At 41.1% G+C, this 13516-nt stretch overlaps 1 protein-coding gene across 2 annotated transcripts in view; it reads left to right on the top strand.

The window, feature by feature from the left end:
- The window catches only part of SEC31B (SEC31 homolog B, COPII coat complex component), a 50762-nt gene that overhangs the window by 19600 nt on the left and 17646 nt on the right, over positions 1–13516 (top strand). For both annotated transcript variants that reach the window (XM_053450284.1, XM_053450285.1), the window contains exons 12-20: positions 3309–3383; positions 5278–5370; positions 5854–5959; positions 7578–7756; positions 8575–8701; positions 11730–11875; positions 12182–12355; positions 12541–12699; positions 13202–13400. In XM_053450284.1, coding sequence (XP_053306259.1) covers positions 3309–3383; positions 5278–5370; positions 5854–5959; positions 7578–7756; positions 8575–8701; positions 11730–11875; positions 12182–12355; positions 12541–12699; positions 13202–13400 — 1258 coding nt within the window. The remainder of the gene's footprint in view (positions 1–3308; positions 3384–5277; positions 5371–5853; positions 5960–7577; positions 7757–8574; positions 8702–11729; positions 11876–12181; positions 12356–12540; positions 12700–13201; positions 13401–13516) is intronic.

A 13516-nucleotide genomic window follows, 5' to 3' on the forward strand; every position in this document is an offset into this window, starting at 1 on the left:
ACCGACATCCCAACACACACACCAGGACAGGCTCTGCCACCCAGACACACACAACAGGACAGGCTCTGCCACCCAGACACTCACATCAGGACAGGCTCTGCCACACCTTGGGCCCTGCTCCACGCTCCCTAGCATGCAATCACTCCCTCCGCTACCACACTGACTGCAGATTAAGGGAAGACTGTGAGAGTCGGTGCAGTCTTCCCCCCCTTCTCACCCTGACCATGACTTTGAGAGGTCCTCTCCCCTGAAATGATTCCCAGTCCCTTTGTCCCTCATTCATTAAGCCATACCTCTCCTTTCCTTCCTCCCTGTGAACTATAGATCAAACACATATAAACAGCACTTCCATGTATAGATCACATACAAATCCTATTTTTGCAGGTATGCCTAAATGATGTATGGAAACATAGCATAATAGGTATAGATCAACAGAATCAACACAAAAACCAAGCTTTGCAGGTATAGATCAATTGAAAATCACAAGTTAACCAGTGTTTAAGGTATAGATCAAATAAACAGAATCAGACATACAAACCCTCTAATTGTAGGTATACAATAATAATGTATGGAAATAGAGCATACCAGATACAGATCAACAGAAGAACACACACCCAGCTTTGCAGCTATAAATCAGTTGGAATTCACATATAAACTCAGCATTAAAGGTATAGATAACACCCTAAATTACACTAGAGACCATCATTCAAAGCGGCCGCCCGGCAGCAAAGTTCAAAGCAGCCATCGTGCGGCTGTAAAACCGCCTCCGCTACTTAGGGATTATAGGAAAGTGGACCCATATTCAAGGGAGGGGGTGGCTGCTGGGTTTTGGCATTACAAAATCAATATAAACAGGGGGTGGGTGGCTGGGGGTAATACACATGGCAGTGGGGGGGGCATCACATTAACCAATACAAAAGGGGCATGAATACACAAGGGAGGGGGTTTGGCTGGGCCATCACAAAATTCACAAAGGGGCATCAATACACAAAGGGACAGTTAATGTCAAAGCAATGTAGAAAATATTTTTGTTATGCTTCGTTGTGGTAGAGCCTGTTCTGGTTTGCGTGTCAGTGTGACAGAGCCTGTCCTGGTGTGTGTGTGTTTGGGTGTCGATATGGTAGAGCCTGTCCTGGTGTTTGTGGGTTTGGGTGTCGGTGTGGCAGAGCCTGTCCTGGTGTCTGTGGGTTTGGGTGTTGGTGTGGCAGAGTCTGCCCTGGTGTGTGTGTGTGTTTGGGTGTCGGTGTGGCAGAGCCTGTCCTGGTGTTTGGGTGTCGGTGTGGTAGAGCCTGTCGTGGTGTGTGTGTTTGGGTGTCGGTGTGGCAGAGCCTGTCGTGGTGTGTATTTGGCCATCTGTTTCTTGGCACTTTACTTTCTGTAAAAATAAATAGAACTATGTAATTTTTACTTATCCAGAGATAAAACGCACTCCTGAATTTGTAGTGACTTCAGAGGAAAAGTAAAGGTTTTGTGTTATTTATCTATTTCAATCTGCATATCTTAAAAAAAAAATATATATATATATATATGTATATATATGTATATTAGTGTCAATAAATTGTGACTTCAGGCGTCCCATGTATGATGACTTTTTGTTTTTTTAGCGTACTAATTACTCCCAGTCCCATCACATAAGATTCTATATCATACATCTGCCGAGCACTGATGTCATCTTTATCCAGCACGCATGGATAAAGAATGATTTATAGCGTATTGGATGGTAAATAGTATGGCTGTGTGTAAGGGCTGTAGCATGTAGGCACAAGAGCTTGACCACACGATACAATACATGTGGCTGGTGTCTGAATATTTCCAGGGCTACTTTTCATTCCCAATCTGGCCCTGCATGTGTGGGCCAGTCCAGGTCATTTAAAAGATGTTCCCGGGACATACACTGACACACTAACGCTAATGCAATAACTTAACAAACACATACCGACACAAAATGCTAACACACCCACACTCTAACACCTTACAGCAGGGCTCGACAAATCCCAGGTCGCCATGGCGACAGAGAATTTTTGTCCTGGCTCCTAGGTTTTGTCAGCCTCTTACATCCAGAAAAAATTGAGTCACCACACGGGGGCGCTGCTGCTGTCTGCCCTGGAGTCTGGGCAGACAGCACAGCCACACAGAGCCCGCCCCCGAGCCTGAGATCACTCCCACGGAGTGATCCTGTAGGCTGAAAACGCGGTTGCTGGAAAACCAGTAATCGTGTTTTCAGTTGCCACAGGCAGCTTCAGGGAAGGGGGTTGTGTGTTGATTGGGTCCCCACACAAGTGTGGGGACCTGACCCAACACCCCCCAGCTGCCTGATCGCTCCATGAGAGCGACAGTGCAGCGTTAACCCCTTCAATGCCGCGATCGCGGCATTTAGGGGTTATTTCCCGTTTTGTACGGGGCTCGGGCTCGAGCCCCCACAAGCCCTTTGATGATCCCTGTAGGCATGGAAGCCTACAGCAGTCATCAAAGAGACTCCCCCCCCCTGCAATGGCTGGTCTATAGACCAGCAATTGAGTCCCAGCTGCCAGAGGCAGCTTCAGGGACATGGGAGAGGGTTCTTTGGTCTCCCCATGAGTGTGGAGACCAGCCCCAACACCCCCTGCTGCCCGATCGCTCCATGAGAGCGACAGTGCAGTGTTAACCCCTTCAATGCCACAATTGTGTATGACACATTCGTGGCATTGCAGGGGTTAACATTTGTCCCCACAAGCTTGTGGGGACTAAATATCAGTCAATGCTGTGCTCCAATGGAACATCGGCATCGAAAGAGTTAAAAAAAAAAAAAAAAAAAAAAAAGAACAGCACTGACCTGAAAGTCCAGGTTGCTTCCAGGTCAAAGCTGTGATTTTAGTAAGTGGGCTGATGATGATCAGATCACTCCTGACCAACTGTTAGTTTAAAAAAATCCTGGCTCCTAACTTTTTTACCTGGCGCCTAGATTCACAACAAATTTGTCAAGCCCTGCCTTACAGTACATGCTAATATGCACACATTCATGCTTCCAACATACACTAACACATGCGTACTCTACCACCATACAACTCTCCACCCTCTCTCTTACCACACATTGAACCCTATCTTTTCTGCAGCCTGCACTCTCCTTGTGAGCTGCAACACTCCTACCACATGGTCATGTAAGGCTTGTTACTTTACACCACTGAGCACCTCGGTTACTGGAGATCAGAGTCCCGAAAATGTTTTTGATATATTAATATATAAGATTATTTCATATCCCATTGTCTATTCCAGCAGCAAATAGTCTGCTATTAAAATGCTGTAAAATTGTATATCTTCTTCCTATATAGGTTAACTTTGAACAGGATGCTAGAGAGAAATTTCTAAAGCTGCTTGGATACAGCAAGGGGGAGCTGGATAAAAAGGTATGTTCTAATGATCATGATAATATATTTATTAGCATACATATAATATTTATTAGCGTGGTCCGAAAGAATTTGTGGTGAACATTACTCCCTTGTGATTATCATATTTCAGTTTCATAACGCCAACACAGTGCTTCCGACAATACATATATTCCAAGGGTGCTTGAATTGACAGACAAACCAAGGAGGGCCCTGTTCGTGAGATTACAAACTTGTTGATGCCGATTCCTTATCCCAGGAGGGGTCCACATTACTCCTGCAGTGAGCCATTTAATCAGCAATGGGCCACATTAATTTTTCATTTAGAGAAAATATGACCCAACCTGCCCAAAATATGCAGTATTATTTAGATGTAGAGTGTATTTTTATTGTAACCACGTATCCATTGCCAGATACGTGTGTGTGTGTGTGTATATATATATATATAATATATATTGTGTGACAGGGAGAGGACCTGGTGGTGGCTGGCCTCTTCACGGAACATATTGCAGTGCGGTGTGTTTGATAACCCCAGGGAGATTATTTTGTGGCAGGCTGAATAGGGGACATTCTCTGGTTTAGTTTGGGTCCCTTTGCTGGAGCATTTTAGAGACCAGGGAGAGCCAGTGCTCCACTCCACAGTTTATTTGCAGCAGGAGGGGAGTCCAGTCCGGGTGTTCTGGATCTCCCAGGTGGGTCATCACCTGTTGGCAATGAGCAGCAGAAGGCTACAAAGTTCTCTGTGAGGGATTCAGTGGAAAGAATGCAAGCAGTGAGTAAGACTGTGTTTCAATCCACAAGAGTCTACAGGAATATTTATTGAGAAGAAAAAGGCCTGTGCTACATTTTTGTTTAGTTGGCAGTGGGTAAGCTGTCCCGCTACAGTCGGCTTAAACTGTTGCTCGGAGAGCAAGGCTTTTCTTTTGTTTGTTTTACATTTATGATTTGTTTGCGGGACCTTTTTAATGAAAAGGACTATAATTCCTATAGCAATACAATCTTATGTGGTATTTTCATCCCTAAGACCATGTGGTTATATGATCCCAGCACACAATATAAATATATATTATATTTTATATATGTGTATGAGAGACTAATAAAGTGATACAGTAAACAATTCAAGTTATTGCTGCTCAATGGGTTTCTACAAGCTACTGAATCATAAGGTTTACTTTTTCACACATGGCTTCTCCATTTTGGCTTTATTTTTGATTAATAAATTATAACGCAATGTTTTATGTCATGTGGTGGTGTTCATCTGAGGCTGTATTTGCCATATTTGTAGACCTTTGTATTGTGTAGTTACAATAACTGACTAGACTTATCCGAAAAATAGATCTATAAACCAGTGCTTGTATCACATGCATTGACAGAAGTACTATCTGGCTTATTGAATTAAAACTTAATTTTCTCTCTATACTACCTAGACTATGGGGTTTGGCACAAGACGCTCAGCCTCTGAATAATGCACAACAATAAAAGACACAAGAGGATTTGCTACTATTTCACATGCATGTTATCTTAACCGAACATTAAGACAGTAGTGACAATGCTGGATATCTGGATTTACCACTTTCTTCCTGGGATTCCCAGACAGCTAGGGATCTGCACAAATTACCTCTGTTGATCCTAAATTCCCCACGTATACACGCACACCCACCCCTATTAAAAGACTGAGGGCCATATTAATCACACATGCATTCATGCATGTGCACATCCAAATACATAGAAATGGCAATAATACATAAGCAATCTTCCATATTGTAACGCAGTTCTTAAATGTGGTCTTTCAACAGTCTTTGGGAAGATCACTCTGACAAAAGCTTATTCTAGAAAGATTGTAGAGTCTCACTGAAGACAAAAGCAATTATCCTTGTAGATCAATATAAATCTATGTTAATTTTAACCTTTTTAGATATCCAAGGCTATAGGAGATGGGTGGCAAAACAAGAGTAGTCCTTCAGAAGCGGAGGATCTGGTTCCAAGTATCCAATCAGTGTCTACCCAGGTAATGTGAATGCTTAAACCTAGAGTGCTTTAACTGAGTTTTTTCTGGTGTGGACTTAATAAGAAGCTGCCATTTGCAGTCTTGTTAACAGCACTCTATATTTTGGATGCAAAGAACCCGTCTATGATCGTTTTCATGCTATCTGAAATAAATAAAATTGTGTGCAAGAAAATACAGGTGTTGTAAAACATTATTAGGTTCCTTTTAAGTGCCAACAGCAGCAGTCAAATAGATGTTAAATGTTATACTAACTTGGCCTTTTATGATTTTTTTGCATTATAGTATAGTTTTTGTTTTTCATACTGGCTATTTTTAAGCATCAGAATATTCATATCTCAATGCTGATTTTTATTTTGTTAATTGGCAGTAGTAATGTGAACATTAGGTGGTTCTCTTTTTTGTGTGAAGAAAGGCTTAAGGCATGTTCCCTGCACATATGACTAGTTTCTAAATAACGATGCCTTTTTATTTTACTTTGTGAAGTTGTCCAGTAGCTTCACAGGACAGACCATGTCCTCCTCCTCTTCTGCGGAGCTTTTTAACCTACCTCTTCAGGATTTAGCCAAGCTTGAGATTCCAGTAACTTCAGGTATGTACCAATTCTCACCATGGCTACAAAAAATGAAGGGGAATTTGCTTGGTATACTCTGTTAATTGCCTTTATATTAGGATAGTGTTTGTCATTGTATATTGTTAGCTTGGTGTGCAATATTTTTTCAATGGGGTATAGAAAATCATCAAAAGCCATACATGAATGTGGGAGTTGTATTAGTTGCTGGTAAGTTTTAGCTGATCAACAAAGACCTCAAACTCCAATTCTGTTCTGTTTTTTTTCAATAATGAGAGGGAAGGATAAAAGCTAGAGGTTAGGTGGAAGTGATTTCCAGAGGTATGGTTCAGCACAAGTGAAGTATTTTAAGCATGAGTAGGAAAAAGTGATGAGGAGAGCATTAGTCCATTGAAATACAGTAAAGATTGAGTGCTGAAGTGTGTGGGAGAGTGGTTTCATGGAGGGCTTTGTATGTCAGTACAAGGATTTTTAAGTTAATTTTTAAGGTAATAGAGAGCCAGGGGAGGCTTCACAAAGTTAGCAAGCAGGAGAGTCTTGTGTAAGGTATACAGCGGCAGCCTGGCAGCAGCAGCATTTTGATAGATGAATATCAACCAGAATGGTTAATATTACAAAAATGACTGCAAGGCAACAGAACCCATTAGTAGTTCAAGTCATCAAAGAATTGTGCAGTAGGACATATCACTACAAAGTGAAAGGAAAGTGCTTTTCAGATAGAGTCCAGAAAATACAGAAAGATTGTTAGTAATCCAATTGAGCATAGTGGGCTGTAAAGGGTTACCAAGGTAGTCAAAAATATTAGTGCCCTAGAGTGGCTGATGGCTTTTGAGAAATAAATAGACCAGGTGATCAATTGTTTCTATAAAGTAACACAGCAGAGGGTAAGGATTTTGTGGCAAGAGGGCTATAAGAGAGTATTATAGTTGGAATGGATAGATGGCATAAGGAGAGCAGATACAATTATAAAGATTTAGTGGAACAGAAAAAGAGACAATAATGTAAAACTAACATAAGAAAACGGAAGCATGACATACATTTCACCAAATAAAACCAGAGAGAAATGGCACACAGCTCTGAAATGCCAATACTGGATTACCCAGCACAAGCAAGGACAGTGGATTACCCGGCACAGAAACAGTAAAACAATAATACAGGAAAATGGTAACAGACGAATATGGAGATTTCTTGGTCCAATCTGTATAGTTTTATGCAGTGGCTTGGTAAGTGTGCTTGAGGTTCAGTAGATGTGTTTGTATAGAGGGGTGGATGAATATTGTGCAGCCTTTGGTGATTCCACTAGAGCTGTAGCCTATCAGAACCAGGATCGCAAAACTAGATTAGTAATTACAGAGTAGATGTCTACTTGGCTATCTCCCCATATTCATACACTCACAATGCACATCCTTACATCAGACAGACCTTAGAAATCGCACATGGAACTTTGATTTTTCAAGTCATAATATAAAAGATTTATGCTGTAAATAGAAAGGACAGCTTTCATGTTTTAAGAGACTGGACATGTGTTGATATTCTTTTGAAAAATATAAAAACTTTGGGTGGAAGACTCACTTCAATCAAAACATGTTTATTTTGTAATGTTTATGTGATGTGAATCATACCAAAATTCTGTTTTTAGACACAGATGGGCTAATAAGTCAGGCACTTTTGTTGGGAAATTTCGAAGCTGCTGTGGATTTGTGTCTGAAAGACGGACGCTTTGCTGATGCCATCATATTGGCCAATGCTGGAGGCGAAGACCTACTGAGAGAAACACAACAGTGGTACTTTGCTCAGCAGAAAAATAAGATTACGTCAGTAAGTGTTGGAAACACAAAACAGTAATATCAGCAAATTAAGGGACAGCCAATTAGACTGTCTGTGCTACCTCATTTCTCTAAAGGCCCATTAAAAAAAAGCATGATCCTCTGATACTGTACGCATCACTGGGTGTCAGTGGAGAGTAGCTTAAAGCCTGATTATAGGATGTGCTACAAAAACATAGAAAAATACGTAGCAGTAACATAAATGTAATTGTACACAAACAATATTTAAATACCTGATGCAGAACATATGAAATATCTTGCTTGTGCCTAACCGTCCAGGATTTAACGGTTAAAATTACCCCAAATAATTTGTGCAGTGTACATACCTTATGCAGTTTAAGTCTTGAGCTAACATATGTCCCTTATACTAATTCCTTAAAAGGGGTACACTGGCATAATACTCTTTATTTTCTAAAAACATGGTCATAGAGGGAAGCTTAAAGTTGGGTATTTCCTTGTGTGGCTCTGCTGCCTGGTAGGGGTGGAGTAGGTGGTAGAAGTTCACTTACTTGGAACCTCTTTTGGATGAGGGGAAATGAAGGGGAAGACTGCCACTCAGTGTCCACTGTTGCCTGATTCTCACCATGTCAATCACGCTTCAAAAAATGTGGAGTCATGCACCCTTGGTTTCTGTTGAACTACAAAATACAGATTCTTCTGTCTCTCACTAAATCTAGTTAGAGTTGTAGTCAAAAATTCTGACACTAAGAGTGTTAAAGTGTGTTTTTGTTAATGCTTTATGGGATCTTGGGGCATAGGTCACCATCAAAGATAATATTTTAACTGATCTTGCCTGTTCCCTATCTTCAGCTCCTCTCGTCTGTGGTTCAGCAGAAGTGGAAGGACATTGTTCTCAACTGTAACTTGCAGAGCTGGAAGGAAGCCCTGGCTTTCCTCCTTACATACTCAAAGCCAGAGGAGTTCTCTGAACTGTGTGGTACAGTACATTCCACAAGAACCTTTCTTTAATGCTCTTTTTAGCATTTTGACGACTTGCCCCTTTTACTCAGCTCAAGCCACCCCTACAATAAGCTTTCTAACTGTTCCTTGTGCTGATCTTTTTTGTAAAGCTTTTCCTTAAGGAACCTCCCACAACTGTACTTTAAAGTCCTCATGATTTCCCAACTGCTACTGTGTTTCTGACTGTTGATATTGCCTGTAATTTTTTTGTTGTTAAATTGCCTTTTTATATTATTGTTGAATTAATACTAAATACAGCATTAGAAACTAGAGCCCTGCGCGGGACTGCTTTTTGAACCGCCCGCGCCCGCAATTTTTTTGGCGGGACCCGCCTCCCAATGCAGTCCTTTATTAGAAACACCATTCTTAGTACTGTTGAGTGCCTAAAATCAACTTTTGATTCTTTCATATTTTTAGGGAATGCTTTAATGTCACAGAGCCAAAAACTGTCACTGGCAATGCAAAAGCGTTGGAACTCTTTAATGACCAATGACGTACCTAGCACAATGCATCCACATCCGCTATATGCAAATATGGCAGGGGACCCCTGATTTAAAAAAAGCTTAGGAGGCAATTAAGGATCACCCCCTAAGCTCCCAACAGTGTTTGTGAAATGCTTTCATAGCGAGGCATTCAGCATCATGGAGCAGAGCTGTAGCTGGCTCCTTTTGCGCCCGAGGAAAGAATGGAAAATTGTGCCCTGGCTATTTTTTTTACAGAGGTTATTTTATTTACACTGACCTTACACACTGCCTTTATACACACCTGCCCATAAACACACATATACACATACACTGCCATTACACACAACTGCGCTTACATGCTGCCTTTACACACACCCGCCCATAAACACGATTATACACATACGCTTCCCTTACACACACATGCCCATAAACACACACATTCACATACGCTGCCCTTACACACATCCGCCCATAAACACACATATACACATACGCTGCCCTTACACACACGTTCCCATAAACACACATGCACTGCCCTCACACACACCTGCCTATAAACACACACATACACATATGCTGCCCTTACACACACCTTCCCATAAACACACACATACACATACGCTGCCCTTACACACACCTGCCCATAAACACACACGCACTGCCCTTACACACACCTGCCTATAAACGCACAAACGCTGCCCATAAACACACACATACACATACGCTGTCCTTACACACACCTTCCCATAAACACACACATACACATACGCTGCCCTTACACACACCTGCCCATAAACACACATACGCTGCCCATAAACACACACATACGCTGTCCTTACACATACGCTGCCCATAAACACACACATATGCTGTCCTTGCACACACCTGCCCATAAACACACACATACACATACGCTGCCCTTACACACACCTGCCCATAAACACACATACACACACGCTGCCCTTACACACACACCTGCCCATAAACATACGCATACGCTGCCCTTACACACACACACACACCTGCCCATAAACATACACATACGCTGCCCTTACACACACACACCTACCCATAAACATACACATACATACGCTGCCCTTACACACACACCTGCCCATAAACACACATATACACATACGCTGCCCATACACACACCTGCCCATTAACATGGCTCCTATCCAGACCAGCGCTCATGGTGGCTGCCCACGGGGGCACCCAATGAGCAGGGCTTGTTAGGGAGCTGACAATCTTGGAGCTACCTCAGTACTCCCCTGAAGATCAGCCAAGGGGAGGCGGCCTCTCCGCTCGCCCCCTCCCCTATAGACATGCTACTGTTTTTTTAGGGACTTTGTGGTGAATCACATTGCTGACAGCAATGTGATTCACCGTGGGACCCTTGGGCAACAAAAGTGTATGGGCTATGGGGTAAAATATATCCCAAATAGGATATGTGCGCAGACTGACCACATGTCAAAAGTTTAAAAAATGTGCACCTCCACAAATGTGACCTTTTGGCCCCGAAACAACCAAATAAACATATGCATGGGTGGTATCTCTGTACTCAGGAGGTGTTGAATACATATTGCCTAATGTCTGGCAGTAATATATACCAGAAGCTATAAATGAACACAAAAATGACCACCACAGGTTTTGACAAAGGCTGGTGGTAGAATTAGTGTATGGAAAGGTGGTTTAAAATACCACCATTTGAAATGCCCTGGGGAGGCTGACCAAATGTCAAAATTCCAATTTGAAAAACTGATTTGCACATGTCGTAAATGTGGCCTTTAGCCCCCAAACAACTCATCAAACCATGGGTGTTATCACTGTACTTGGTAGATCTTTCTGAACACATATTGGAGTGTTTGGAAGTGATAAACTGGAGCTGTAAATTGATACCTGAAGTACAATTTGTGTGAAAAATAAATATTACTACCACAAACTTTTACAAAGACTGGTGGTAAAATTAGTACGTGAAAAGCATTAAATCACTATCATTTCAAATACTAACTAGGTGTTTAGTTTTTCAAAATTATATGGTTTGATGGGGGTAAATTGAATTGACTGCCTTCAAGATGTCCTAAATACCCTACATGTTTCCCTATAACTTGTAAAAAGAAGCAAAAAACTATTGAGTATTTCTAAACTCAGGACAAATATTAACAAACAGCTTGGTCCTTAGTGGGTTAAACTTATTTGTGTTTTACTCTGCCTGGCCTTGCACATTTATAGGGATGTCGTGTCAAAATATACTGTGAATATACCAATCACTGTAGTGGGGAAATGTTAAATTAGCATTAGCCAATAGTCATCTTTGCCTATTTAGATTTACATATTTACATTGTAATATTCATATATATATATATATATATATATATATATATATTATTATTAAAGTTTGCCCTGTTTTTATTCTTTCTCTTCCATATTAAAAAATGTGCCTATTGAAATGCAGTTTCTTGCCTAAAGAGTGTACTATGACCTAGAAATTTGGCAAAGTTTATTTTTCGTAGATAAATACCACCTATGCTATTTCACCAGATGCTCTCGGAAGTCGTTTGGAGTCAGAAGGAGATGGAAAGCTGTCTTCCCAGGCCTGTCTTTGTTATATATCCTCAGGAAACGTAGACAAGCTTGTTCAGTGTTGGGTGAATAACCATGAAATGTCAAACCCACTTGCACTGCAGGTAATAGAGCTGTTCCTAAATAGTACTGATTCCTAAATAGCCGTGATGGAATACTTTGGTTTTTTTTAAGACTGTTCATATTATTACTATTTTGGGGGGTTTCTTGCTTTACGTTCAATTTTACCATTCAAAATTACCATTCCTCCATCTCTTTATCTATCCACATAATATGTCATAAAACAAAATAAAACTGCTCCTTTAAAGTACCCACATAAAGACTAGTTGTTATTTAGTGACTAAGAGCACTGTCGACCTGTAACTGTCTTGTAACTGGGTTTCTCATATGTTACTGTATTGTACGCACAGGATCTGATAGAAAAAGCAATGGTGTTAAGAAAGTCAATTGAGATTCTTCGGGGGGCAGAGATGCCACCACAAGGCCCTGCATTATCTGAGAAGGTGGCTCAATACGCTAGTCTGTTGGCTTCCCAGGGGAACCTAACCGCTGCAATGACTTACTTGCCTGTTGATTCCAAAGAGGTATTTTGTCATTCTAGTAAATATTGTGTTAAATGCATTTCAAAATGTTGTCTTTTGACAAATGTTGAGAAGGTTTTTTTTTTTATTAAAATGGCTACTCTGTCTATGTGTGTGGTTTTTTTTTTTTGGTTTTTTTTTAATAATGTTACAGAGCAATGTATTTAACATTATATCAATCCTTTAAGCGTTCCATTTGTCTATTGCGAGATCGCCTGCTGAACGCCCAGGGAGATGCTATGACTTCTCACCCGTCTGCCTCCAAGATGTTTAGTAATCAACCATCCTCCACGCCAAAGGACAGCAAAGCCCCAGAGGAAGTCCGGTATAAAGAGGACAGTAGACGGGTATAGTTTGATCTAAATATATACATTCCAAGAGCCCTCAATGCTTTAAAATACCTATTTCCATAAGCAAACATTTTCATTTTTGGTTAAAAACTGTTTGTACTTGTAAGGGTTATACACTCCACCAAAGTTAAGGATGTTGATCTATAATACTTCTATCACTAGGTGGCAGTGGTGAGCTGTGCCGAGTTCATGGGCATTAGGGAAAAAATAGTACTTGTGAGTCTAATGAAAAGAAAGGCATTTTGTTTTCAAATACAATAATAAAAAATATCGTTATTAATAGCATCCGTACATAAGACGTCATTAAATGTCATATGTTTTCATATGACAAGAAATAGTCAAGTTCCCTTGTTGGTTATGTGATGGTTTAACAGCTGCCATCTTTGTGAAACTCTGTCACGGATTTTAAAGTGTGTGTAATGATTTATGTTCGCTCTGATTATATCCATGCCTGTTTAGCAGGGCTTTTTTAAATTTACTTGCTTTTTGCTTTTTGTAGGCTTTGTCCCAAAATCCAGCTAGCATTGGAATTCCTTTTTATCCACCAGTGCCTTCAGTATTTACTCCTCAGCCAGGACCCACCTCGATGGGGCCTCCTCCGACCATCCCAGTCCAGACTGCTCCTGGCCTGCCTTCTAATGCGTACCCCAGGGCAGGAGCTTGGCAGCCTTACTCAGTCCCACAGCCAACTATGCAAGGTGAGATTCTGCATGAGTTGAACAATAGTGAATGGGGACAAATCAAATGGACCCATTACTGAGCTGTTGTATTAACGCGTATGGATTAAGAACTTAAGTTGTTTTAGCTCTATGTC

This window comes from Spea bombifrons, chromosome 11 (genome assembly GCF_027358695.1).
Source record: "Spea bombifrons isolate aSpeBom1 chromosome 11, aSpeBom1.2.pri, whole genome shotgun sequence".
NCBI classification, from domain to species: domain Eukaryota; kingdom Metazoa; phylum Chordata; class Amphibia; order Anura; family Pelobatidae; genus Spea; species Spea bombifrons.